Source organism: Solanum dulcamara, chromosome 5 (genome assembly GCF_947179165.1).
Source record: "Solanum dulcamara chromosome 5, daSolDulc1.2, whole genome shotgun sequence".
In the NCBI taxonomy this organism is placed as follows: Eukaryota; Viridiplantae; Streptophyta; class Magnoliopsida; order Solanales; family Solanaceae; genus Solanum; species Solanum dulcamara.
In genome coordinates, this window is record NC_077241.1 from 76,825,457 (window position 1) to 76,851,278 (window position 25,822).

Consider the following 25,822-nt stretch of genomic DNA (forward strand, 5'->3'; position numbering starts at 1 on the left):
TTCAAAATAAATGTTACTTTAATTTTTAAAAAAAGTTGTGGATTTTGGTACGCCCGGAATATTTTTGTGAGTCCTCGGAATGGGATGATGCCGGAAAGAATTTTTAGTTAAAGGGCAGATCCACTTACTTTTTTCTTTTGTTGATTTCTGTCCCAAAATAAGTGACTCTTCAAAAATTCAAGACAAAAAAATAGTAGTAATTGTTTTCAATTAATACCTTTATATTAAATAATTATTATTTTTTAATAGTGCTAAATTTTCATGAAACATCTAATAAATAAATCTACCTTAATAAACAATATATTATATTTATTATTTTCTTCCTAAACGTAAAATAAGCAAAAACGCCATTTATTTTGAGACAGGAGTATAAATTAGTCTGCCCCCCTAATATGGTCCCCTGCCTAGTTTTTTTTCAATTTATTTTTGCACACTGAATTTTGTAAAGTGATTGCAATTTCTTCCTTATTGGTCAGTGTTTTTTCATACGATGAGTTCTCTGGTCCCAAATGGTTACTACATCTAAGCAGTACTACTCAGTCATCAGATATAGTGGTCCTTCATAGCAAATAAAGAAAAATGAAAAAAATATATAATGTATAGAACTTTATGACCAAAAGAACCATATGTTAAGTGAATCCATGACTACACTTGATAATTTTCTCTTTTTGGTACTACACTTGATGGATTTATTCTCATTCTTTTATCATCCTCTCAAGATTTTGCTATATCAATCAATTGTTAAGACACTCACACATGTATGTATATTAATTCTGCCTCAATTCAAACTAGTTGAAATTGACTATACTGAATCATTTATTTAGATGTATACCTAACTAGTTGCACGACACTAGTATTACTCTCCCACAACTTTGTTTTCACAATTTAGGTAGTTTACACTATGCCTCCCACTATTACAAGAATGAGTTTGCTTTCTTTTCCTCTAGCTACTAAGATCTTTCAGTTTACACCGACAGTTTATCACTTTATCAGATAAAAAGAAGCAAAATGAGGAGCCACCAAGAATTGAGACTACAGATACAAGGCAATTTGGAATCAGAAGGCTTGTGAGGGTTAGAAATTGAGGTTCCCTCTTAAATGAAGCATGTAAGGAAGCTACCACGAATAAATTTCGAGAGTGGTTCATTCTTCCATAACCAGACCTTAGAGAAGGAAGAGATAAGAGAATCCTATGGAGAATGTGGTAAAAAATCGATAATAGAGTTCGGCCACAACAATCAAATTGATTATCTTCGTGTATGTGTATAAGGATACTAGATTACCTACTAAAAAAAGATTACAATCATAGATGCTGTCATATGAGAAAAGGTGGACCAATCAAAGGCATGTCTAAGGGAGCGAGAAAAAGATCAAAATACAACAGTTGAAGAGCCCACAAAATCAAAGAAAATCATACATCTCAAGACAGAAAATCTGGATAGAAAAAATAAAATAAAGTTGCATCATGAGCTTGTATCCATGGCGACTGAATTCAGGGGTGGCTCAAATCATCCAAATTCTATCAGTTCCTTACTGGAGATTTCGACACAACCTGCATATCAACCCCAATAAACCTTCAAAAAACTTTTGCTCGTACCACTACGAAATATCCACAGCAACAGAAGAGTTAATCTAGAATGACTGCTGACAGTATTATTAGTAATTCCCTTCCTACTACTTCAGGTCTTGATCCTTCAGCAAAAGGAACATGATGAAGTATCACGAGGGTTTGTGTCTTCACTTGAAGTTTCCCTTGTCAAGAAATTTTAGTGAGCTCGAATCCTAGTCGTCAACCCACAAAGAGGAATCCAAACAACTTCATTAAGCCCCTTCTTTGGAGAGAAAACAACACTAACAACAGTTGATCCTAAAAGCCACTACAGTTGATATCGTCAAACCAAGGTGATGACAGAACTACACATATGAACAAGTTATTTTTGCTGCATCATATGATGAAAAAAGTAGCATGCAGCTGTTACCGAACTCCAACGTTGATGAGACTTCTGCAGGAAGTATAATATTAAATCATTTACAAGCTTGTAAAGAAGGCTTCCTCTTTTCTTTTCTATCAAGACAAGAATCAGCGTAAGCTTGTGATTAAGTAGTCTCCCTATTCTTGAGAACAAGGGCTGCAAAATAACATAAACTACATTAACATGAGACAAGAATGGCCACATAATTACACTAGATACACTAGGAATGTAAAATATATAAACCAAATGACATGAGACTACAAACACTCCCTATTCAATACCAAAAGGCATTACTGAATTCTATAAGGTAAATCAGGGCGGAAGTGAGCTTACAATGATGCTGAGGACAAGGCACTCTAAGGTATTCTAAGCCTTCGTTCATTTTCTAGTTGATGTTTCTTCACAAGCTTATTGTGTGCAAACATTTCAGGTATCACTTTCATAATATCTTTAAGTTGTCACGTTCTTTGCCTTTTGAATCAGATCACGGGATGAAACCGAGGGTTTTAGACCAAATTTCATCATGCCACTGACTAAAACCTCAGCTTCTTTCCATTTCCCATCATCACAAAGAACTTCAATCGTCAAACAATAGCTAGCTCCATTTGGAATCATTCCATTCTCAACCATTTCTTTGAGCAGTTTCAAGGCTCTGTAGGAACTGCCCTCTTTACAGTATCCAAATATCATCATATTGTATATTACATCATTAGGCTGTAGATGGCATTCATACATCGATACGAACAATTTTGATGCTTCCTTCATATTCCCTTGAGTACACCACCCATGTATCAAGGCACCGTATGTACAAAGGTCGACACGCAAACTAGCTTTATGCATACGCGAGAACACCTCAAGTGCTTTTTCCATGTCGTTGGATCGAGCAAATGCATCAATTAGAATTGTGTATGTGACTTTTGAAGGAAATATGCCTCTTTCTTCCATCTCACAAACGAAGTCAACAATCTTTGATGGATTTCCAGCTCTAGCAAAACCCGCAATTAAAGTATTATACGTGATTGATGTAGGTGTTAACCCATAGGACTTTATCTGATTAAACAAAGTTAATCCTTTCTCAAGCTTTCCAGCACTACAATACCCATCTATTAGAGTGTTATACGTGATCAAATTAGGGTGTAAACCAGTCTGCTTCATTTGATCTACTAATTTCTCAGCTTCCAATGCTCTCCTCTCTTGACATAACCCTCTAATCAAAGTGTTATAAGTTACAACATTGTACACTACCCCATTATGACGCATTTCATCAAATAATTCAAACGCTTTGTTAACTTTTCCATCGCTGCAATACACATTAATAAGAGAATTATAAGTGTATATATCGGGAAACACTCCATCAAGCTTCATCTTCTCATGAAGCTTGAATCCATCCGTTTTAAGTCCTTGCCTAAAGAAACCATTAAGTAATACAGAGTAAGTGTACTGATTAGGTACGATACCCTCATCTGACATCATACTAAACAACTCCTTTGCTCTTCCAGCATCACCATACTTAAAACACCCATCAATCATAGTTGTATATATTACAACATTCGGGCGCCACCCCATTTGTTTCAATTTGGCTAATGCCACAAAAGCACCATTCAAATCACCATAATCACAACAACCCTTTATCACTATCCCAAAACTATACATATCCAAGAATTCTTTCCCCATTGATTCTTCGAAAATCAACCAAGCCTTTTCGAAAGATCCATTCTTTATAACAGAAGAAAGAATATTATTAAACGTATTTGATGAAGGTACAAGTCCTCTATCAATCATTTGATTAAAAAAGATCAAAGCTTGTTCTATTAACTGAGATTGAAGATGGGCATTGATGACAATTTCATATAAAGGAGTAGAATTCAAGAAATGGGTATGAGTCAAATGGTGAAGTAAAGAAGAAACTGTGAAATGGGGTGAAGTAATTCTGCCGGAAACCAACTGTAAGATTAGAGATTGAGCATCTGAGATTGAGTTGCACGAGAGAAGTCCGTCTAGGATTATAGAGAAAGATTGGTGGGTTTGATGAAATCCTTGTTCGATTGAGGATTTGAAGAGTGCAAGAGCTTTGAGTGGTGGGGTTTTCAGCAATTTGGAAACAAGAACAGCTGCTTCTTGTTGGGTTTGTAACATTTTCATTTCAATAGAAAATCCCAACACATTTTAGGCAGGAAAACGCAGAAATTAAACATACCCAGATGAACAAGAAGACAAAAACGTCGTCGTAAAAGTTGGAACTTTGCATAAACCATAAAGACAACCTGGTTTTTGGAGTCGACGAAAAACTTTGACAGCCATTTTTCTTCCTAAGAGCCCACCGAGTGCGAGAAAGCAGCTCTTAGCCCACTTTCAAATTTCAATACGTATGTCTGAAGTTAGTTGACAAAGTCAAACTACAAATTTTAGATAATCTCTTCATTTCAAATTTATGTGATATGGCCTCACTTTTGTCAAATAAGTGAGACTCATTGTGTAAATTGAGGTAGTAAGAGTATATGTTTATCTGAAATTAATGTTGACAATGTCTAAATAGCTGTATATCTACTTTTTTATTTCCCTTCAAGCCAGGTTCTTCTCTGTTATTTCATTCCAAATCCGTTTTGATACTTTTCAAGGAAAATCTCTAATTTGGATCCCGGCTTGTTAGCAATCAAAGTCAGCTTGTTAAGATAGTTTATTTTTTCATTTTGAAAAAAAGAAGGCAAAGGAATTTTTCATTGGTTGAAGATCAGAAACATATTACTTTATGGAGTTCAGTTATTTTTACTTGAACTTCAGTCATATATTGCGGCTAGAAGTGTTCACGGGGCGGGTTGAATCAATTATTGATCAAAATCAAAATCAAAACAACTTAATTAGTTTTAAAATTATTAAAACCAAATAAAATATATATCCATCAATTTGATTTGGTTATATTATTAGGTTATTAACCATATACAAAAATAAAATAAAAGATTCATTCAAAAGAGAAAAAATACAATAATTCATTCAAAAAAATGAATTATGCTCGTGCCATTTTTGATCTTATAATTCTTATATCAGAACTTTAATTATTCTTAAGTTCCTGCTTATATTGTTAGCTAATTCAATATACTAAACAACATAAACTTACTGAATAATGCATAAGCTAATGATATGTTGTACAAATAAAAGACATATCATACTTTATTATTTTAAATTAGTGTGCTGTATTTTTTTGCATAAAAAGGTGTTCATAAAAATATATTATATATATATATTTATATATATATGCATATAATTTATCGGTTCTGTTCGGTTATTTCTTCATTTTTTTTTAACAAAATCAAAACTAAACCAAACCAAACCAAATAAGAAATCCATTTGTTTGATCGATTTGATTTGATTTTTCGATTTAGATCGATTTTTACCCAAATTGTGAACACCCCTAATTGCAGCTTACTTTATTTATTTTTGCCTCACTTCAACTAATTTTAGTTATACTTTAGTTATATATATATATAAATTTCATTTATTTGATAAATTTCAGGCAAGAAATAACTAAACTTTAACTATACGTACCTACAATATTATGCAAGTTTGATCAAAATTTGAAAAGGAGAGTACATGTTAAATAGTGGTGTCAAAATAAACTCTTAGCCCACTTAATTAATGAAATGTAGCAGCAGGCCTCAAGCCAATCAGAACCGTCGGCCCAAATAATCAGCCCAAGTTTCAGTGGAAGAAATGTATGAGCAGCAATCTGAAGAGTGAACCGAAAGTTTGTGTAAAGTTTTGGCGATTGGAGAAATGGCTAGCGCAGTGGATGCTGTAGGAAATCCGATCCCAACGTCGGCGGTGTTGATGTCGGCGTCGAAGCACATAGATATTAGATGCCGGAACGAGAATGTAGCATATCTCAAATGCAAGAAGGACGATCCAAACCCGGAGAAATGCCTCCAAAAGGGTCAACAAGTCACTCGCTGTGTCCTTAGCCTGTAAGTGAGGAATTCACATCGAAATATTTCTTAATTTTGATATTTTTTGCCGATTTTTGAGATTGTTTTTGTTATCATATAGTGTGATTTGTGTGATTGTTCTCTATATTATAGAGTGAAAATTTAGGGCTTTTAGTAATCAGGAGCTGACAGTTCTCTAATTTAAGGTGTAAAGTGTTGAAGAGATGATCAAGTAAATAGGTTATTTCATTAACATGTTACTGGAGTAGGCAGAGATATTTCATTCAAGTCTTACTATCACCTTCAAAAAATTGATAATAATCACATGCTTGGACTATGTTAAGGAGATAATTAAGTAGATAATCCACCCATGGGCGTGGCGTAGTAGTCAATGATGTGAGTCGAGAACCATGAGGCCGTAGATTCAATTTTAGCTGAGCGAGAAACATTAGGTGATTTCTTTCTCATCTATCCAAGTTCGGTGGACAGAGTATTTAGTACCTGTGTTATGGGAGGTTGAATTAGTCGAGTTTGTGCGCAAGCTGGTTGGGACATCACGATTATAAAAATAGTAGATAATGCTTTTTCTGTCAGACATTTTAGGTTTTTAGATGAGGTGGTCATATAACTTAATATCAAATGTTTCATTATCTTTGTCTGATGTTTGCCTGGAGGGATTGTTTTTGTCTAGTTAGAGAGATGCCATAATAGGGATAAGTGTGAAATGCAAAGTACATCTAGTTTTAAAGAGCCCCTGAATTGCGTTATAAGACAAATTATTTACTAGTATAAAGTGACATGAGTCTGAATAGAGCAGAATGAATATAGAGTTATAGACTATTCATATTGCGATGTAGTTGGTTGATTGATATTAATTTTTTTTTTTTATGAATGTTTCTTTCGTAATAGTTGAAGGGAAGATCGTTTGCAGTTCAACTGTTTTCTAACAGTTATTGATAAGAGTAATAACAATGTTTCAGTAATAAGATGTATTTATTGCACAGAGAGAAATCAGAAGCATAATGCAACACAGTTTCAAACAATACTACACCAGAATAAATAAGTCCACCTCTGGCAGTTAAAGCTGAAAGTTTGGGTATTGAGGAATGGTATATTTTTTTTCATACGTGAGAGAGGTTAAACTATTATGAACACGATGTGATTAAACTTATACTTTCTGAGAGGTGGAAGAAACGCTTTAAGCTTGGAAGCAGGCAATTTGACGTAAGATCATTAATGCTTGTAGCTGTTTGTTTCTTCTTTCATGTGCTGATGAGTGTATTGCATGCATTATAGGATGGAAATTGTAATTGGGGCTTATTTCAGGCTCTCCTACCTTCCTAACTACACAAATGCTGAATATTGTCATTCAAGAGTATTTGAATGCTTATATAATGTAGGATTATATCTGGAGCCATTGACTCTATGAATCATAAGTAGTTTAGGCTTCTTCCTAGTTGAATTACTCTCAATGAAACATGGGTTGGATATTTTCGTGTCTATTTGATATGTATGTGACAGAGATAGTGGACTTTGATATTTTCCCTATTACAATCATCACAACTTATTCTAAGACTATGCTAAAAGTTTTGTTCCTTTTTCAAGGCACCTTCCAGTGCTAAGTGGTTACAACTTATCTAAAATGTCTACAACTTCAGTCATTCCCCACATATCGACGTTGTAACTAAGACCTGATCATTCACATTATTGCTTCATTAATGCTCAATACATTCTCTCAAACTAATGCACACCCTCTTAAAAATGTCATTAGTCAAGTACATGAAAGAAACCCTTCCTTTGCACAATCAAATCAGACCTATTTAAAGGAATCCTAGGCTACTTGTTACATTTTTGTTATCTCACGGAAAATTATTTTTTCTCCTCCTTTCACTAGTTTAATCTCTCCATCCGTCAGTTTTATGAGTAGAGAAGCAACTATAAGTGCCATCAACTAAATGTGCTGGGTAGCACGTGGTCAATTACTATTTTATTTTTTAGAAAAGGGCTTTCCTTCCTGTGTGAGATGTACTGGCTATTATTCAAATATGTGCATATTCTTGGTGTTTACGCGTTGTACTTCTTGCAAAACCGCTGCTTGTGTTTCCCAGCCAGTGTTCATGGTAAGATTTGAATAAAAGTGAATTACCTTGTCTAGAAATTTGGAATTGACACTAATGCCCTCGCCATAGGTCAACAGCCTTAATTTAAGATGGGAAGGAGAGGTGGTGGGTTTAAGTTAGGGCTGTGTGTGTGGAAGATGGAGTTGTGGATAAAAATGCAAATACAAAATAGGTCCTGATTCTCTTCTTTTGTTGGATTTCCACTATATTTGGTCCTGTTTCAGTACACGCAACTTGACTAAGTATTTGTTTTAAATCAAGTTGGAAGAGTGATGATTCGTCTTTATAGTTTGAACAACTTGAGAAATTTGAGTGATACTTGATAAATCTTTATATTTTGTGCAACTTTGAGAAATCTAATTCCGTTGTTTTCCATTATAGGTTGAAGGATCTCCATCAGAGGTGTAACAAAGAGATGGATGCTTATGCTGGATGCATGTACTACAACACAAATGAGTTTGAGATGTGTCGTAATGAGCAGAAGGATTTTGAGAAAGCCTGTCCTTATTGACTGGCTGACGAATGATGTTTTTCATTTAAGAAATAAAAAACTTGGATGTATTTGCAAACGGAGAAGAGCATTTTGTTGTTAGCATCTTTCATCAATATGTTTGTATTTGGAACCCTAAAACAGGGCACTTGCCAATTTGATGCTCCTCTTAAATTTGTCTTCAACATAAATCATGAAGCGGAAATTCATACATGACTTGTTTTCAGAGCATAAATTAGAATTTGGATCGATCGTTCTTTAAGGTTATCTTTATATTTAGCCTCTCTGTGGCACTGATGATTGTTCAATGAAATTACCCTCCATTGCCAGGATAATATTTTGACAAAAGATTTGTCTCCTTAACTTATAAAAAGTTTCTAGTCTGTTAAAATTCACTTACTGGTTATATCATATGTTCACTTGTCATTTTTTTGTACTGGGATTGACTCTCAAGTTATGCAGTGAAATTCTTGCTCCTCTAGTTTGGGTTGAGCTCGTCCAGCTGAATCCATTGTCATTCCGTTGGTCGGGAGATTTGGTTTTGTAGTTTTTTACAAATTTATTTTTATTTTTATGGTTTTTTTTTTATAAGAGTTCTTCATTTTTACATCTGAAAATCGTGTGCGAATTTGAATATTGATTCTTCTCATTTAAAATAATATTTGCATATTAAGAAATTTTATAAAACATAGCATAAATCAATTTATTAAAATTAAATCTTACTACTTAAAGAAATGTTTGAAAAAATTGTATGTTAAAAGACTGAATTGATTGATTTTCTAAATTGTGATGGTGTCTAGTGTCTACTGAAAACGTATGGAGGGAGTGTAGTTCTTTTCGCCCAAGGGGTTATCTTATCCCAATTGATAAGTTTGAGTCGTGTATCAACTGAATTAAGTTTGATATTTAAGTGGAAAAGGATAAAAGAGTGAATTATTATTCTCGACTTTTAAGTGTTACAGTTGATTTGTTCTATATAGATTTCTTGATTATAAAAACAAAACAAAACAAAACAAAAAAAACCACTTCCTGCACAACTAGTGGTTAAGGAAAGTTGAGTGCTACGTCGATTAACTTGGTCAAGGAGTTTCATGTATTTAAGATCAAACTAGTCTCTTAGTATTTTATAAAGTTTTTTATATTATGAAGTTAATTATAAAATAGAAAATGCTAAAATTAACGATATTAGTTTTACCTTTTATATTTTTATTAATTAAATAATAAAAACATAAAAGTGGGATATTATATTTTCTATCAAACAATAAATATATAAAGATAATTAAGATAATACAGTCTTGAATGGTAAGAATATGTTGAAGAATTTCTACTTGAAAAATTAATAAATGCATATAAAGCCTCTGTCGAAATTAGTAAATACATGAAGAAGAAATAAATTTGTGTAAAATCTGCAAATAAAGCACAATAAATATATATTTATCTTAGCTCCAAACATTCAAAACTAGGATGATTTTGTTTAAATTTTAAATATATATGTATACCAAATTTGATTTTATTCTAGTAATTGATGAAATCACAAATATAAAAATATTTTTTAGATTTTGAGCTTATATGAATTGCATTCTTCTTTTTCATATACTATTCTTTTAAATGAAAAAACGAAAAAAAAATAAATGGCAAAACATTAATTTCGCTACTCAATAATTTTAAATACTTCGTTGGCTATGCATATATGATTTTGACCATTCTATATGATCTTTGTTTCTATGTTACTATAAGGTGAAAATTAACAACATGAACTAAAAGATTAAAATGAAACAACTAACTATAATATGTAATTTTTAATAATTAATACCAGTCTTCCAATCATCACAATCTGCTGAATCAATTATTAGAACTGACATCAATTTTTATGTCGCTAATAGCCATTATTTTAGGGAGCGTTTTTATGTCGCTAATAGCCATTATTTTTTAGTGTTGGCAGCAATTCTCTGAGGTTGTATGAGTACTTTCTTGATGACAACTTCACCGTAGAAGATATAATAAATAAACTTGTGTGTAATAATTAGAAAAAATTATATTCCAAAATGTATTTGCATGATGCATTCAGAAAGAAAAAGCAGCCCAAGACCAAACTATTATATTGATCAATTAAAAGTATCTTAAACCACAATCAAAAGTAAAATTATAAACTTAGTCATACTATACTATGTTTCACAAAATCAAATATATTTAAGGTTGAGTTACAGGCTTATAGCTATATAATCATTAGTATACTCTTTAGCAATTATTTAAAACTCGTGTCAATCACCTTATAAAAGAGAAAGATTACATTCAAAAATAAATAAATATAATGGTATCAAGTGCAAGAAATAGAAAAAACAAAGATAGCATATACATGTTTACAAATTAAAATATATAAGTACTTCATAGTCTCTTTTCGAAGAATAAAAAATTTCTCTACAAACTTTGAGTCACATATATAGTTCATCCCTCGATTTATTCAACTTTTCAAATTCATAACATTTCATAAATATATATATATGCTTTTCCTCTTTTTATCATTTCAGTTACATGTTATTATTATATATATATGAAGATTTTTATTATTATATTTTTTGAGGTTCTTAGTTTGCTAAACAAATGAATAAAGGAGAAACTAATTCCCTCATACCCACTGAATTTAGAATTGAGTGCCTTAAGAATTAAAGTTCTATTATTTCATTTTTACTTCACTATTTATTATTTTATTAATTAAATATTTTATAATAATAATAATAATAATTTAGTATATGAATAAAATGATAATCCAATTTTGAGGTTTGGAGCTTCCCATTTTTAATAATATATGATGATTAAAGAACAAAGGGGAATGTATATAATCTTTAGAAACTTAGAGGGCTAAATATTTTACCCTTTTCAAACTTCATGGGTCAAAGTAATAATTACACTCTTACACAAAAAATTCACCATTTCTTTCTACTCAAACCATTTCTACTGCTTATTAATCTGCTAAATCCTAGTGAGCTTCAACTTCAGAGCTTTTCTGGTGAACACCCATCAATCATTTTTAATTCAGTGGCATAATCAAGTTGTAGCAGAAACTCTCACATAGATCAAGAATTTGAGGTAAACTCAACATTTCACTATTAGTATATATTTTCTTTGATTTCCAAAGGTGCGATTGTCCCCCCCTTTTTATTCTTCTTTTTTCTTTGGGGTGGGGGGTGGGGGGTCCAAAGATGGGATTTTGGGTTCATTTAGGTTGGATTCTTTATTTTTAGTGGCAACTTATGGAAATTATGGAGCACCGAGGTGTGGCCTAGTGGTCAATAAGTGATTGAGAGCGTGGCCTAGTGGTCAATGAAGTGGTTGAGAGCTGAGGTTTCAAGTTCAAATAACAGCAGAGACAAAAAAAAATACCAGGTGGTTCTTCCCATATGTCCTATCTTGGTGGACAAAGTTACGTGCTACTTGTTTGTTCCTTTCCTGGTGGGAGTTAACAGGTATTCTATGGAATTAGTTGAGGTGGGCGAAAGCTGGCCTGGACACCACAGTCATTAAAAAAAACTTGTGGAAATTGTGGAGGCAACGATTAGCCAAGCCTGCTTGAAGGAGAGAAAGGGGGTGGATTGTGACTTTGGGGTGGTGGGGTGAGGCAGGAAGAAGGGGAGGGGCAGGTTGGTTTGTATTTTGTTATGCTATAATGTGAACTTAATATGCCACTCTCTGGGGTTTAGTGGCATCCAAAAATATTGCTGGAAAAGAGCAAGTGGAACTGAAGCTTATAATAGTTGGATGAAAGTAATATTAGTAACTAAGAAACCACATGGATTGAAAGAGATTTGGTGTATATCTAAACCCTCTTGCCTCAACTAGGAGGAAAAGAAGTGAAAAATCTCGGTGTATTGTAGCATCAGTAATACAGTTGTAAGATCCCAAATTTTCTATTGTATAATGGATAATATAAAACATGAATTGAATACATGAGCAGTTCTCTAGCTGACTATTTTGTAAAATACCGTCTCAGCTCTAAAATTTGGTCTCATAGTTTCATTTGGTGAATATTTCTAAGAATCTACCATTGGCATATGGAAGTGTTGGGGGTGGTATATGGAGATTTGAACACTTCACCCCTTTAGGAATGTATGAGTTTATCAGAGTCGATAAGAATTATCTGGTACATTTTTTGGACAATAACTCTTAGTTCTCGGTTTGTATTGATTGCTGATGATATGGTGAACGTATGTTAAAAGAGAGGACTCATTAGTACTGTCAAACCTGATTGTGTTTGAGTATAGACATAGTGTACTACTCTTCAGTTCTTCTGTAACTTAAGTGGTAAATCTGGTAAGTATTTGATTAAGTTCTGCTCCATAAAGATCTTTTTATGGTAACTCTAATTATTTAATTAGTGGAATTCGTAAATATTTTATCTTTTTAGATTTTCAAGTCGCTTAATTAATCTAGTTGATGAAAAGGACCAATGTGCTTTTCTGAATTATCGTATTTAATTCCTGAACTGCTATATTTGTAGGGGACAACCCTTTGAGTTGCAAAATTTGATTTCTCATTGGAGCTTGCAGGCAGACAGAAAGCAAGTACACATAGATGCTACAGCATATTTCGGCTCTGTCTTATAATCCATGGTGGCTATCTCAAAAAGGTTCTACTTCAAGACTTTGTTTAATCTTTAGCTTCTTTGAAGTTTTAGTTTGAAAGAATATCAGATTCAAACGTTTTTCTACCACTAACCATCACTTAGCAGTTAGCAGTGACTTGAGCCAATGTATTTATTGATGCCTTTATTGTGCAGTATACATGAGGCAAACAATTGTAAGCCCTGAAGGCCTCAATCTTTCTTTTTCACTTTGTTTAAGTTTTAATTTTAAAATATGCTAGTGTCGATAAAAAATGATATTAGCTCATTGATGCGACAAAGTATCGGGATTTATGAAAGCTTATTATATGTTAGTATAAGGACTAACATGAAAAATATTTTGTGCTTCTATTTTCAGGTGCTTGCCCTGGCATGGTTGTGTATAAGAAGCCTCTGCAATGGGCTTGTCCGCTTCTTCTAAAGGTTCCTCTTCTCTCTTTCCTAGATTATGTGCTTTTGCTCAAATACGTGGTCACTCTTTTTGCATTCAGATTTTTCCAATATTTACTTTCAAGCTATGATTATATGAAGCATAAAGCTAGTAATACTCTCATATATGTGTAACTATTCAGTACTATGCTCTCTTGTTAGTTGTGATGTGCCTCTTCTAACTCGTTTATTGACTGAATGTTGTCCTAGTATCTTGGATAATATATTCAGATTTCTGTTTCAAATAATTGATACCCTTGAGTATTGTGTGAACTCATTTGTCTCTTGATCTTTTCATTTGCTTAAGGTAGGATGATAATTTCCAAAGGAGAAATTGGATCTTAGGGCACTCTCCTAGTCTCCGTATATTACTGATGAGTCTAAAGTTGATGCAGTTTTTGAATTTAGGAATTGGGAATTATTTGTGCTGTTTATCCCAAGAAATCTTGAATTTGGCAAATGCTTACTGTTATTGCAGAATAAGAAAAGAACTTTATTTTGGCATAATCAGTTACTGGTTTCTTGGCTCTATCATTAGTATCATGTTGCTGGACTGCCTTTCTGTTATCTAAAAATCCACCTAACTCTCTGCATTCTGGGTCAGTGTGATCATGGGGGGAGTCTACTGATTGAACAATAGCTTGCGATCTGTTGGACCAACTTTTAGCTACAGAGATGTTTTAGTAATAGAGGGGGATTTGAAGAGATCTTGTTGGAATTTTGTAAGGAAAGTGATGCAACTAGAGTATGAAAATACGAGTTTATGATTGTTTCCAGCTTGAAAATTTACAGTTCTAGGCTGAAGGTCTCTACAGTTTTACGATTTCAGAGAGAGAAGAACATACATTAGTATCCTACAAGTACAGGCCCATAAATTAATGACTTTTTCTGATGATACTTGAATCTTCTCAAGCATTTAAGACATAATGTCTCGAGAAAAGACAGAAATAGAACTCAAGCTTCTTCACTTGAGTGATACTTCATTTGACCTCCTTTTCTTCATCATTACAGTTGTGATCCATGAGAAAGGTGGCACCTTATGTTTTATTTCCCTTCATAGTTTGGCTTCCTTCTCATATTTACAACTTAAACTTTATATCTGAAGCTTATTTATTTAGTTATTTCTTACTTATTCTAAACTCTGGTGTTGCATTTAGTGTTGGTGCTTTTTGGTCAAACATATATTAATTACGGAATGCCTTTGAGAAATTTGGCCCTATGGTTCTTGCAATCTCTTATATTGACTATGTATCTCCTCAGCCTTGGCTTATTCCTGATGTTTCATCTGAAGGCTGAAGTGTTTGTTTCTGGCTGCAGTTTGATCATAAAATTAATGTAACTGGTCCAAGAAGACAAGGAACCTTTCTTTGTACTGATAGGAGGCATCCCCAAGGTCGAAACTCTAAGAAACGTGATGCTGCGCAGCAGAATGTGGATCTTCCCCCGGTCCTGCCCAAGCAAAAGAAGAAGCCGTACCCTATACCTCTGAAGAAAATTCAGCAGGCTGCGAAGGCTGATAAGAAGTTGGCTGAGTTGGGAATAGAAAAGAAGCTTGAACCCCCTAAGAATGGATTGCTTGTGCCTGGCCTAATTCCTGCGGCTTACGAATTGTTAGATGATTGGAAACTTTTGATTAAAGGACTTGCACAGCTGCTCCACTTTATTCCTGTCCATGCTTGTAGGTAACTTGTTAAAAAATGGACTGTTTGTTGATTTTCTTGCTTGTTATATTGTGAAATGAGTAATTTTGTCATTTCTTTATCAACTAAGTTACTATTTTTTGCCTGCAGTGAATGCTCACAAATCCATGTTGCTCAAAATGGTCATGAGATTCAGGATTGCCTTGGCCCAACCAACAGTAGTCGCAGAAGCTTCCACTCCTGGGTGAAGGGTTCAATTAATGATGTGCTAATTCCTATCGAGTCATACCATATGTATGATCCTTTTGGCACGCGCATAAAGCATGAGACGCGATTCAATTACGACAGAATTCCGGCAGTTGTAGAACTTTGCATCCAAGCTGGCGTGGATCTGCCAGGATATCCTTCACGGAGAAGGACTAAACCCATCAGAATGATAGGAAAGAAAGTGATTGACATAGGTGGATTAATTGAGGAGCCTAGACCCTCCGTAGACACGAATTCGGCTATTATGGACCTTGATACCCATCGGTCTTTTGAACGGTTTGCTCCACCATTGGAGTCAGAGGTGCCACGTATTGCCCAGGAGACAATTGATGCATATGAGAAAGTGAAACGGGGGGTGACAATGTTGATGAAGAAGTACACTGTCAAAGCTTGTGGTTACTGTTCGGAAGTCCATGTGGGACCTTGGGGTCACAATGCTAAGCTCTGCGGTGAATTCAAACACCAATGGCGGGATGGGAAACATGGCTGGCAAGATGCAACAGTGGATGAGGTATTTCCCCCAAATTATGTGTGGCATGTTCAAGATCCAAAAGGAACCCCATTGAGGAGTGCACTGAAAAGGTTCTATGGGAAGGCTCCAGCTGTGGTTGAAGTCTGTATGCAGGCTGGTGCTCAAATACCTCAGAAGTATAAGCCTATGATGAGGCTAGACATTGTGCTCCCTGAAAGTGAAGAAAGTCGCCTAGTTGCGTGAGGTTCCTGAAGTATAAGCCTATGATGAGGCTAGACATTGTGCTCCCTGAAAGTGAAGAGAGTCGCCTGGTCGCGTCAGGTTCCTTTACTAACTGTTCTACGTAGAGACGTACAGAGTGTTTGTGTTATATAAAGATGTATAAAAGTCTGGAAATGTAGCTTTCATGATATTGTTCATTGGGTGAGTAACTATTGAGGCTGCAGTCTTTGTTTTGTCTCTGTACCCATTTCATATTGGAAAATCAATGTCCACATAATATAGTCCAAAAAGATTCTATTTTGGCAGGCATACACTTTTTCCTGGTTAACAAGCTTGTAAAAGGAAATTGGGTATACTATAAAATTACTCCAACTGTTTCAAATTATGTGTCGTGAATTCTAAAGATAGTTGTGTCAAATTATTTGCTATTTTGGAAAGTCGAGACAATTAATTAATTTTCCCCCATTTTATCCTTTTAATTACATTCCTTTTTAGTTGTCATGTTGAGCTTTTCAAAAGTCAATTTGACTAACTTTCAAAGCTGAATGAGATTATTTTAATTCAATATTTTAAAATAAAAAATTTAAATATTCAAAAACTATACAAAAAGTACTATAAATTGCAACTTTATTTCATATTAATATGATGAAAAAATATATATTTTAAAATGTTGATCAAAATTCATATTGTTTCTCTTGACAAGTAAAATGAAACAAGGGAGTACCCTAAGCATTTATTTACTTGCCTTCCTGCTTTGGGCACACCAACTTCTGTTCAAAATGTACCTTAAATCAGGTCTTAATCTTTTTGCATTATTTGAAGTCCATACTTTTCATAGTTCCTAAGATCAGCACTCAACATGTCACAAATAGATTAGGCTTTGGTAGTAGCAGCATAATTTTGCGTTGAGAATACAGATATTAGCTACTGAAAAATACACGGGGGGGGGGGGGGGGGGGGGGGGGGAGATGGAAAAAATGAATGAAATAAGGTACTCTTTCCCAACAATATAATTAGAAAGGTGTACAATTTCTTATTGTTCTGTTGGGCACATCTCAAATCTTTCCTCTATACATTACAGTGTGTAAAAGCCTCTCGATGGGACAGGACTTCCTACAACAGCAGGATCAGTTCATTTGTCCGGCAAAATAAGCTAAGCTATAACTTAACTGCTAGACCGTCAAGAGTCTTCCGGGAAACTGTCAAAGAGGTAAAGTGATCCATTCCAAGCATCAGTCTTGCTCGGAGGTGGGTAATGGTACAAGCAGAAAATTGCTGCCACAGTAGTTCTCAGGCAGCAGGAGCATGTTCCTGGATGATTGCTGCCAATTTATTTCGATCCTCCTCTGTTTTCGTTCTTATCAAGAATGTCCGTGCAACAACATCATCATTTTCACCATCACCCTAAGAAATATAAGCAATACAATCAACCATTTAGTGAAGTTGGAGGCCAAGGGAAAAAAATAAACCTATGGCATCAAATAGAAATATTTTCACCATCACCCTAAGAAATATAAGCAATACAATCAACCATTTAGTGAAGTTGGAGGCCAAGGGAAAAAAATAAACCTATGGCATCAAATAGAAATAATTTCTTCAAGTTCTACCTTTGTTATTCCAAGTAACATTCTAAGTAACTTAATAAAAACTGGAAATCACGGTTGTTAGAATGAGTGCTGAACTGCACACTCCTGAAAATGTCATTTTTTAAAAAAAAAACATCTCACAGCTTTCAAGAACCGTGCTTGTTAAATTTACACATACAGGAGTTGTTCAAACTGGCAAAAAGAACGGATATTTTTGGTTAAGATGTATTACCGAGGTATGGAATATTGCAACAATGGAATTCTTCTGCAGGTTTGTTTTAATGCCTTGATATAACAATGCATTAAGCAAAATCTTCCCAACCTGCAACAAATATAAAATAGGCAAAAAGTAAATGGAGGTGTAATCTTTTTTGATAAGTAAAGAATTGTAGAAAGGTTAAGGTGTGATCTAGTTTTCATGTCTGAAGAGCAAGTCGACTGAAATAAGCAGTTATATATTCAGCATTTATATCCCTTGGATACAAGGAAAAGACACTTTGTAAAATTCAGTGCCTATACAGACACTAGGGAAAAGAAAAGCGAGAAAATGTAGGATGGAGACTAAAAATCTTGTTTCATTTGGAGTGGCAAGTCAAAGAAATGAAATTTTTTTCTTCTTGTTGTCTTCTGGACCAATTCAGTACGGTCCCTAGAGTAATTAACATCCCAAAACTTCCACTGCTAATGTTATCTTTGCTATTAATTTTTCATTTTTTATTATTGATAATGATGGTGTCCAGGGTAGCTCTCGCACACCTCGATTATTTCACAGGTACCTTCTACCTCCCACCAGTATAGGTACCTTAGCTACCTCCTACCGGCATAGGTACTTGTAATTGCCCACTAAGGCTGTGTCACATTTTATCTTAGTTATTATATTAGAATAACCATGAAGAGAGGGGGAAATGAAAGAAGCTTAGCTCATGCACTACATTGGGTCATATTGGTTAAAAGCTCAACTCGGCTCATCATTTCTCAAGCGCGACTTGAATAGCAAAGCAACCCAAGCTCGAGCTGTGAGGTAAACCTGTTGGAAATTCAGTTTTGTATCTACCTCTAACTTTTTCAAGCTTTTGCCAAATTCATTAACTAAAATACAGTATCTAAAAGCTAAGTTCATTATATTACCGTAAAGAGCTTGACTGATGTCTGATAAAATATATTAGACCACAGTTTGGATTTGATTTGTGTATTCTTGAATATTGAGATATATTACTCTTTTTCAAAAAAACTTGAGAGATCTCAAAATAGAACCATACATTTGGTAAGGAAAAAATATAACGTTAGGATAAGTACATCCAATGGACAAGATAAAAGCGCTTTCCCATTATACCAGCTGGAAATTCTGTTGTTCACCTTCTGCCCCGACGAGGTAAATTCATTATTTTAACCCACCTAAACAATGGGCAGCAGCAAAAATTTACAAACACCTAATCCTCCACAACTTGACAACAAACATGCAAAAGAGCAGACATCAAGTACACATTTTTTTCCTGATAAGTACACGTGTTAATTCATTGGAACAAGTCTTAAAAGAGGAATGCATAAATGCATTTTCTTCAAGTGAGATTAATGTCAAGTTGAAGATCGTTTGTGCAATTTGCAAGATATACCAAATAAGAATTTCAATGGTTTCATTCCCAATTTTATGATTCTGCTTTATAGTTCAATTGACAACTATATGCGTCCCTTCCTACTAAAAGTTCCAATAAAAAAAAAGCACAATAAAAGGATATTTCCTTGTTGGGACTAGGATATACTATAATTAATTTATTTTTGGATGGCGTGAGGGGTGCACTGGAAGCAACAAATGGTATGGAACTTACGTCGTTTCGTATCAAGATAGTTGGTTTGGATTCCCGGGTACCCTTGCTAACACCTTCTTTACACTTGATAGAAAGCTGACCTGTGCCCCTGTCTTTCCATGCATCTTTATCCGTTGGATCAGTTGACTGAGCAAATGGAAATAAGGGGGAAAATGTCATAGACGGAACAGATAAAAGCTTGAGCTAGACAGCTCAAACTCAACACAATTTTGATACATATAAAATAAGTCAATAGCTTGAATTTGTATCTGGAAAAGAATGTCCATGGTCAAACTTAGAGTATGATGCACTAGAAGCATGAAACTATAGTGCCTTGATGACAAAAGGCTGACGGCAATGAACAAAGTAAAAAGTTAAATGAAACAACAAAAAATGGTGATAATTGTTATATGAGAGATTTTTTGTATCATTTGGACTAACATCTCATCTTGACCTTCTCAAAAAAATTGTTATATGAGATCACAGAATGTAGCAATCTGTATAAACAATTTGTTTAGCATAAGAATGTCCTTTTAAACAAGAATTAATGCTATCTCTTATAAGAAAAAAATGCAGAGTCACACATGCAAAACACAAAAGAATACAACAAATCGGACATGACTCAATGACCACAGGTTGCTTCACCTGCTGAAAGAAACCTTGCACGTGTCATAGAGCCTTATAATTATTATTATAAAGAATGTTGGCAGACTAAAAGAGTATCAGCTATCACATGCCTCCGACAAAATTGACCACTACAGTTTAGTCCATCAGTCACTCTTTGTCAACATGAAACATGCCTGAGTTGCTAATCATAGAAATATTGATGAGAGAGAAGCAGTATAAATAAAAATCAGAATTGTTAAAAGATAGTATATATCTAGACTAAATATAATTGAAGTTCAAAGACTTGAAAAATGGTTGGTAACCATCCAGTAATATGATTTTCTTCAATTGTTATAGCCATCCAGTAATATAATTAGAGCATCAAAAAGAAATATGCAAGATATATTTCTTTCTAAACAGGAGTAAGCACTTGTACTAGGTTACCTTCACATAAAGTTTACATTTGACTTCATGGACAACAGTAACTCCCTTTTCTTCAGTCTTCTTCACAGATGGACTGCTTGGCTGCTCCACTTCATCTTCTGAATTACAAAAATAACCTCCACAGTTATGGAGCAAACCAAATAAAAAAATAACAATCTCCTGAGGCCAATAGTGAAAAAAGAAAAAGAATAGTCTCCAAAAATTTTTAAAAGATGTTATCCTTTGATGCAGTCCTTCAACTTCTTTAGTATATACAAAAACTGTATGCAGGGTCAGTAAGTGTTTTTTTTGAATAGTTAATAAATGAACCCTAGGTATGCCTCGGCTTAGTCTCAGATTGACCTGTTTTCAGCTTTAGAAATAGATACTACTGCTTACACAACATTATCCTCCCATTAATTCTGTCATCACTCATTAGTCGGTAGTTCCTACCAAACTCTGTTATATCAAACGTGTCAGTGACCTTCAAGTGAAAAAATTCTGAAACTTAAGTGAATTGGAGCATAAAAGAAGAGACACTTGTTAACTCAAAAGCTCATGTTCTAAAATCCCAAAAAGGAAATAAGACAATGGCATTTCCCTTCTACTGTTGAAGGCTGCTCCAATAGGTCCAACAAGAAAATATGGATCTTCCTTAGTTAGAAGGGGAGAATCGCGGGTGTGACCAAGTCCAAGTGGTCAATGAAGTGGGGGGAGAACCAGTAGAAGAAAACAAAACTACATGATTTCTTCCTATTGTCCGAGCCTTGGTGAACAAAGTTATCCGGTACTTGTGCCTGATGGAGGTAGCAGGTACCTGGTGGAATAGTAGAAGTGCGTGCAAACTGGCAAGGCCACCAACGTCATAAAAAATGTTAAGCTCTCAAAGCATTAGGCATTTAACCTCGACCTTACAGTTCAGCTATATAACTACTCAAACTAAAAAACACCAAAAAAAAAAAGAAAAGGCTAACCTGTTCATACAGACATATGACTGAGTCATTACCCAAAGGAATTGACTAATAAATCATCAACAATCTTGTATGATGCGAAAATAAAGTGAATGAAGCTCTCATATCATAAAAGGGAAAAACAGGACTAATGTATCCTCGATATACCGTCGTCAAACAAGAAAAGAGACAATTACCTAGAGGACGTAATAAGCGAAATAAAATAATGAACACATGAGGAGTTTCAAGAAGCACGAGAGATGAAGTGGTAAGAAATAATTTGAACTAGTAAAATCAACTGAAACATGAAAACTCCAAATCATACCAGCATCTTGGACATCATTAGCAGCATCATTTTTCACAGGTACCGTATTTTGGGTTTGTACTGAAGATTGAAGCCCTAAAAGGATTAGCAAGTTCAGCAGTCAAATAAATATGTAAGGTGAAGTATACAGTCATATATACGTTCAGATAAAACCATGTTAAAATTAAAAGCTATTTGACAAAATCAAAAGATTACATGAGCATGAAAAGAGACTTGACTGGAACAAAAACATAATTAATTAATCAGAGATGTAGTTGATGATGCAGTCACTTCTCTTTTCCCCAATTATCTCTTCCATCACACAATACTATTACTTTTGGTCAAGCAAAAGAATAGGCTTTTGTTTTTACATAACTGGAAACATTACAACATTTTTTCACAAAGGGAAGGTCACAACATTTGGTCGATAATAAATTGGTTCATCCCATTCCTTATTAACAGCTGAATTAGGCCATAATGCATAAGGTGCAAGATCGGTTATTTATTTCAATCTTCGGAAAAATTCATGATATAATATAGCCCACTTTCCAAGATGTAATGAGGATTGATGTATCCTAAATTTAAAATTCCATAAGAAATGCCACCACAGTTCAGATGTTTTTTCTTTAATTAGCTTCTGCTACATAGCAGCAATGACTATATAGGTCTAAGAACAAGCAAATACTATAAAAGGATCCATTTATTTTCTTCCCTACTGTTAGAATAAAAGAGATATCAGAATACTAAAAAAAAGGTAAAAATTAGAAAAAGAAGAGCAAGAAAAGCATCCAGGATAAAGAAGACTTACCAAATGAAAAGGGATTTGTTTTGTCAAAGAGACCTCCTGAGCTCCGTGATGCACCAAAAAGTGAAGATGAATTAGCCACAGGAACAGCAGGTTTGGAAAATGATAATTGACCATCACTCTCCTTATTTTCTGACTCCAAGGTCTTCAAAGCAGCTTGGGATCCCAGTGCAGATTTATTCTCCCCATTGGAAGAATTAGCTTTTAGCCAATTCACAATGTCACTAAACTTCTCCTGCAATTGAACAACCACAACTGAAACACCACCAGTATATGAAGAAACAGCTATCAAGTCCTATACAAGTTCATTTTCACATGAAATATTTTACTTAACTAGCAATATTTTAGGCGAGTTCAAAAACAGAAAGAATGTCTGGTATTCAATAGATGATATGCTCTTCCAACAAAACCTAGCCGAAATATGTGGCCCTTCCCTATCTCATCAATGAATTAGCAGACCGAATCGCATCAATATGGGGCAACTAAATAAGCAACACATTCTCAACTAAAGCAATTTATAAAGAACCTTTGGAGTGTGTATATATGCATTTACTGGAGAAGCATTCATATTAACTGTCTGAGAAAAAAATTGGAGAATGGAAATCTGAGAGATGCCGAAGGTACCTTGATAGTTGAAGAATGGTTTAAGTAGTCTTGAATTCCATCTTCCCAGAGCTCATCAGGGTGGTTCTGTAACTGTGTTTGGACCCAACTGCTCATAAAAAACAGTAGAATTCACTAGTTCAATACAGACACTACGTCTTCAGAAGCTTTTTATCCTCCAATGAGACTAGCAAATTTAATGGAGATAAACAAGAAAGAAAACAAAAACTCTCATAAAGGAGAACAACCAGTGAGTTAACTACAGCAAGATCAATGAAAACATAGATTGACATGCTGCTACCATGTTTGGAGGAATAGAGTAAGACTCTACGGAAAGAAAGCATGACTTTCAATTAGATCAGGTTTCTCCGTTTTCATTTTTTTTTATTTATCTATTTAAACTTTTGGTATTGTTTAACTCTTTTTTTGGGGTGGGGGAGGGGAGGGAGGGGGCGGTGCAGATTCAGGAAGAAGGTGAAGAGCCAAATTGTCCATATAGAGCATGTCAAATTACTTCTTGAGATGAAACAGAAAGATGAGAGACCTTGCGAACTGAGTATTGAGAGCTCTCACATGCTGTCTAGATGATTCGGCCCTTTGCATATCTAACTGTGGAGCCTTCATTGTTTGCGGCTGGGATTGTTCAGCCTTTTGTGAATCAAAAATTGATCCCGCCATTATTCTTTTTCCCTGAATCTGCTTTGGAATCAGCAAACACGTAAGAGATACGAGAAGGGTTAGTGCAACTATCTACAAGGATTCTACTAAGCTTACACAACCAGTCCCTTGATGCATTGCAAGAATTTAAACAATTTCTTCAAGAAGCAAAATCAAAACTTTGTTTGTTCTCCAATCCAAACAAATAGCAACGTTTCTACCAAATCAATCAAATATCCCTCAATCCCAAGTTCACACGAATAGGCAACTGCCCCAAATATCTACTTAAAGCTCAAACCTTCAGAAAGCTCACAAAAAAATGCTAGCTTTACACATAATATTAGAACAACAGGGCAGCTCTACCCAATCAAAAAACTATGGAATCAACAACTCTAATATCTAAAAATTCAAACCACATAATATTAACTAAAGAAACCTCCATTACACAAATTTGACTGCATTCGTGTCTTTACACACTTGAAAAACTAAAACTTCAGCACAAGGGAGCAGATTTAAGAGCTATACTTCAAGTTTCAAAGCACTATACACAGCATACAAGAGTTGAGACAATACAAACTCACTGAATCGTTTGTGAACGATTTGGAATCGGAAGGAGCGAATCGTTTGGTTCCTCTCATCATCGAGAAAATAAATAACACAAATTCAATTTCTGAATATACAGAACAATTTGGGATTGTGGTTCAATTTTTTTGAAAATTAGGGTTTTTTGTTCTTCCTCTTGTTGCCAGTGATGAATGAACAGAGAGTGGAAGAGGGTCAATAGATATCTGGGCCGTGAAATTGGGTTTTGGGGCACCAATATTCAATTTGGATCGTTGGATTGGATTATGGAAATTTAGGGCTTGACGGATTGTGGGGGCCCATGCTGTTCTCCGTAATCACTTATTATGGTCCTTTGCTAGTTGATTTGGAGGTGAATTGTGTAAACATTAAATTATGTTAAGTAATATCATATTTGATAACTAATTAAGAGGTAATTTTTTTTTGATGACAATAGAAATTCGTAGCCGCTACATGAGCTTCGATGATAAGAACAATTGATAGAAATTTTCATAGGTGTACACAGGGTAAAACTCCCGCTTCTTTTTGTAATAGCTTTCAAACCACATAGGAGGAGGAAATAATATATATCATTTTATGCATTATAAATAATAAAATAATTAATACACATATAATTAATAACCACATTTTTTAATTAATCTTTACATTACTAATACATAATTCTTATGAGCTATCAAACGGCCCCTTAATAACAGAGCACTAAAAACTGGTGTAATTTTCACGTGGGACATGTGGTATTGTCTTTTTAGCAGTCTAACTTGACAGACACCCCAGCCACATCCTCATGACCCAAGTGGACCCATCACTTGTAAATGTTATTTTTAAAAAAAATATTTTTTTTTAACCGGCGATTGTTCATAATTTAGATAAAAATCGAATCAAATTAAAATGATTAAATGAATCAATTTTATTTAGATTTAGTCTGATTTGATTTTAGATTTTAAAAATTTGATAATATTTGATTTGATTCTAATTTTGTTCAAAAATATGAAGAAATAACCAAACTTGAATCATCAATTATATTTATTTTTTATAATTATATATAGAATATTATTTTTATGAATAATTTTTAATATGTTGTATATACTTTCATCAAAATTTATTTGTGAAAACAAAAAGGCCCCAAAAATGAGTATTTATCTTGTTGGCTTCATGTATATAGGAGAAAATGTCAGTGCCCTTTCTTGTCTAGGTCAAAAAGTGATAAATTTTGGAGTTTTACGCACAATAAATATAAATTCAGTGATCGAAAGTTTTGTAATGCTAGTTATTTTAATTATTTTTTTTTTTGAATAAATCGTTTCTTTTATTTTGTGTATGATTAATAATCGAATAATCTAACCAAAAATC

At 34.2% G+C, this 25,822-nt stretch overlaps 4 protein-coding genes across 7 annotated transcripts; 2 read left to right on the plus strand and 2 right to left on the minus strand.

Moving 5' to 3' along the window:
• Window positions 1–1,320: 1,320 nt before the first annotated feature.
• Window positions 1,321–4,492, minus strand: LOC129889972 (pentatricopeptide repeat-containing protein At4g11690). The gene is made up of 2 exons (XM_055965457.1): window positions 2,307–4,492; window positions 1,321–2,129 (listed from the first exon to the last, which is right to left on the minus strand). The coding sequence occupies exon 1, from the start codon at window positions 4,113–4,115 to the stop codon at window positions 2,424–2,426; it is 1,692 nt and encodes a 563-aa protein (XP_055821432.1). The 5' UTR covers window positions 4,116–4,492; the 3' UTR covers window positions 1,321–2,129; window positions 2,307–2,423.
• Window positions 4,493–5,682: 1,190 nt separating this feature from the next.
• On the plus strand, window positions 5,683–8,765 carry LOC129889973 (NADH dehydrogenase [ubiquinone] 1 alpha subcomplex subunit 8-B-like). Its single transcript, XM_055965458.1, has 2 exons — window positions 5,683–5,932; window positions 8,395–8,765. The coding sequence occupies exons 1-2, from the start codon at window positions 5,745–5,747 to the stop codon at window positions 8,522–8,524; spliced, it is 318 nt and encodes a 105-aa protein (XP_055821433.1). The 5' UTR covers window positions 5,683–5,744; the 3' UTR covers window positions 8,525–8,765.
• Window positions 8,766–11,437: 2,672 nt separating this feature from the next.
• Window positions 11,438–16,460, plus strand: LOC129889974 (APO protein 1, chloroplastic). 3 transcript variants are annotated; one of them, XM_055965462.1, is made up of 5 exons: window positions 11,438–11,590; window positions 13,048–13,127; window positions 13,480–13,544; window positions 14,868–15,232; window positions 15,341–16,460. In XM_055965462.1, the coding sequence occupies exons 2-5, from the start codon at window positions 13,073–13,075 to the stop codon at window positions 16,170–16,172; spliced, it is 1,317 nt and encodes a 438-aa protein (XP_055821437.1). In that variant the 5' UTR covers window positions 11,438–11,590; window positions 13,048–13,072; the 3' UTR covers window positions 16,173–16,460. The 3 variants fall into 3 exon arrangements, with proteins under 3 accessions (XP_055821437.1, XP_055821434.1, XP_055821435.1); XM_055965459.1 differs by having other exon boundaries at window positions 11,449–11,590; window positions 12,999–13,127; XM_055965460.1 differs by lacking the exon at window positions 11,438–11,590 and adding an exon at window positions 12,112–12,811 and having other exon boundaries at window positions 12,999–13,127.
• A 669-nt stretch (window positions 16,461–17,129) lies between these two features.
• LOC129889975 (uncharacterized) lies at window positions 17,130–24,681 on the minus strand. Of its 2 annotated transcripts, none has more exons than XM_055965464.1 (9): window positions 24,472–24,681; window positions 23,778–23,929; window positions 23,255–23,342; window positions 22,634–22,865; window positions 21,847–21,921; window positions 20,593–20,690; window positions 19,564–19,689; window positions 17,970–18,059; window positions 17,130–17,555 (listed from the first exon to the last, which is right to left on the minus strand). In XM_055965464.1, the coding sequence occupies exons 1-9, from the start codon at window positions 24,529–24,531 to the stop codon at window positions 17,442–17,444; spliced, it is 1,035 nt and encodes a 344-aa protein (XP_055821439.1). In that variant the 5' UTR covers window positions 24,532–24,681; the 3' UTR covers window positions 17,130–17,441. The 2 variants fall into 2 exon arrangements, with proteins under 2 accessions (XP_055821439.1, XP_055821438.1); XM_055965463.1 differs by having other exon boundaries at window positions 23,778–23,932; window positions 24,472–24,678.
• Between the last annotated feature and the right edge of the window lie 1,141 nt (window positions 24,682–25,822).